We start from the raw sequence: 2,728 nt of genomic DNA, 5'->3' as shown, positions 1-2,728 counted from the left end.
CTCTAGTATCTGTTCTCCGGTCCATTTACTCTTTTAAAAAGTTATCCGGCTTGCTTTTCTTGTAATGCTTTTTTAAACTTTTAACCTTTGTTATACTTTTTTAAAAGAGATTTATTGATTTACTTAATTTTTTTGTTGTTGTTGTTGAGACAGAGTTTTGTTCTGTCGCAAAGGATGGAATGCAATGGTGCGATCTCAGCTCACTACAACCTCCGCCCCCCTGGGTTCAAGCGATTCTCCTGCCTCAGCCTCCCTGAGTAGCTGGGATTACAGGCATGCACCATCATGCTCAGCTAATTTTTGTACTTTTAGTAAAGACAGGGTTTTACCATGTTGGCCATGCTGGTCTCGAACTCCTGACCTCAAGTGATCCGCCCGCCTCGGCCTCCCAAAGTGCTGGGATTACAAGCGTGAGCCACCACACTCAGCCTCTTTGTTATACTTTATTTGCAACTTTCCCTATACACTTTTTTTCTTAAGAAGCAGGAAGGCCATCACTAAATAAATACACACTTAGGTGTGGATCTATATGGATAATACATGTATGTGTAGATGTATTTATATGTATATATAAAAATACAGGTATACATGGAAATGTGGTATATCAATTCAGTCAACAAATATTTATTGAGCATCTACTAATTGCACGGTAGTAGTGCTGGGGATAAACAATGGAAAAGGTAGATAAGGAACTCTCGTGGAGTTTACAGTCTGAGGGGCAGGGAAGACAAACAATAAATAACTAACCTAGCAGGGAAATCAGTAAAATACCTACAGATCATGCGAAGTCCTAGCAGGAAACACTAAGGTGTTATGGTGAAGAATAACAGGAAGGGTTTAAATAGGGTAGTTAAAGAAGGCTTCCTGGAGGAGGAGATTTTTATGTTGAGAACTACATGATGAGGGTGAGCCAACTCTGAGATAAACTGAGGCAAGAGTCCCAGGAATAGGAATAAAAAGAGCAAAAGCCTTGAGGTGGTGAAACCTGGGCTTGTCTTGGAAACAAGACAGGACTGCTGGAGACTGCTAAGCTGAGGCTGAGAAAGAGCAGGCAATGAGATTGCAGAGGCAGGTGGGGCCAGATCACAGAGTCTCATGGGCCCTGATAAGGAATTGAACTTTGTGCCAGGGACATTGGGGAGTCCCTAAATGACTTTACATATATGGGGACTCGGCAGCTTTTGGGGTGTGTGTGTGTGTGTGTGTGGACTGGTGCTTGAATGTGCACGTGGACATGTACTTGCATTTACATATTATCCATGTATGTAGGTGGTGACAGACATGGAACCGTCCTACATAATCCCCCAAAGAGTTTTCATTGCGGGAATAGACCCTTCTTGGATTCCTCAGTGGGAGACTTTCCTAAGCATTCTATTAACGCAGGGGAGGGCAAGAGGGACCACAGACACCGCTACTCCCTTCCTGCTTCCGGGTCTGAGAGTATAGTCAGGTACCCGCCTAACCTGAACTTTCCCACCTCTTTAGAGAAGGGAAGAAAGGAGTGGTCGCTCACAGTAGCTGCAATGAAAGCACTTCTAACTGGTTCCAGCTCCCTCAAGGTGGGAGGTGCAGAGTCCAGGTTACAGGGATGGGAATTGGCAGCACAAAAAGGAACACCTGGTCCATCTCTAGAGAAGCTTCTACAGACATTTCTGTTAGTGGGGCAATGAAGAAAGAGGTGACATTTCAGCTTCCATAGAGAACATTCCTCAGCACTGGGATTCTCCACTAGGGAGCCAGGGAGTGATAGGGAAGGAGGAAGAGGAAGGAGAAATTGACTGCACCACCCCATGCCTACCATATGGAGAAGAAAGTTGGAAAAATGACAGGCAGCCAGGAAACAAGATAACTGGGGACAACAAGGGAATTCCCTGCCCCTTCTTGCCTCCTGGGACTAAGAAGGTGAAGATGTACCTAGAAGACCCTCGAGATGAAAAGCAGGGAGACAGGAGGAGGGGAAGGAAAGGGTCTGAGAGGCTCACCAATTCCTTGTGCTCCTCAGTGAGACTGGAGGGCAGGGTGTCCATGTAGGAATCCTTCAGAGGCTTCCAGCCTAGCTGATGGGGCTCCATGTAGATCATTCCACACCTGGGAAACACAGAGGACCAGTCTAGGTGCTTGCTTGTTTGTTACTAATAAGGGTTAACGTTTATTGAGCATCTACTGCATGTCAGGCACCATGCTAGGCATTAATGGATCTTGACAATAACCTAGTCCCCTGGGTTTACCCACCTTGAATCCTGTGTTCATCTGCCCCTTGATTTCTTTCCTTCATATACAGTTTTATGGCATTTCTATATGTTCCTAAAATGTTTGTTTGTCTGGAGACAGTGTATTACTCTGTTGCCCAGGCTGGAATACAGTGGTGCAATCTCGGCTCACTGCAACCTCCGCCTCCCTGGTTCAAGTGATTCTCATTTCTCAGCCTCCACCTGGCTAACTTTTTTGTATTTTTAGTAGAGATTGGGTTTTGTCTTTAGTACAGACAGGGTTGGCCAGGCTGGTCTAGAACTCCTGGCCTCAAGTGATCCACCCACCTGGGCCTCCCAGAGTGCTGGGATTACAGGTGTGAGCCACCGGTCTGTTCCTAAAGGGTTTATATTTTTACTTTAGTTGTTTTTAACAATTTAAAAGGGGTACCATGCTATAGATAATATTTTGATCTTACTTTTATTACTATATAATAATAATATAGTATATAATAGCATATAACCATACAGTATATATA

The 2,728-nt window shown here is 44.5% G+C and overlaps 1 protein-coding gene across 1 annotated transcript in view; it reads right to left on the bottom strand.

Annotated features, from left to right (window-relative positions):
- Positions 1-2,728, bottom strand: part of DNAH3 (dynein, axonemal, heavy chain 3) — a 224,672-nt gene that overhangs the window by 96,269 nt on the left and 125,675 nt on the right. The window contains 1 exon segment of the mRNA XM_011976095.1: positions 1,983-2,121. Within this exon segment, the coding sequence (XP_011831485.1) occupies positions 1,983-2,121 (139 nt within the window).

Source organism: Mandrillus leucophaeus, unplaced genomic scaffold, assembly GCF_000951045.1.
Source record: "Mandrillus leucophaeus isolate KB7577 unplaced genomic scaffold, Mleu.le_1.0 Scaffold162, whole genome shotgun sequence".
In the NCBI taxonomy this organism is placed as follows: domain Eukaryota; kingdom Metazoa; phylum Chordata; class Mammalia; order Primates; family Cercopithecidae; genus Mandrillus; species Mandrillus leucophaeus.
The sequence above is the reverse complement of the archived record's forward strand: the minus strand, read 5'-3'. Positions and strand labels throughout refer to the sequence as shown.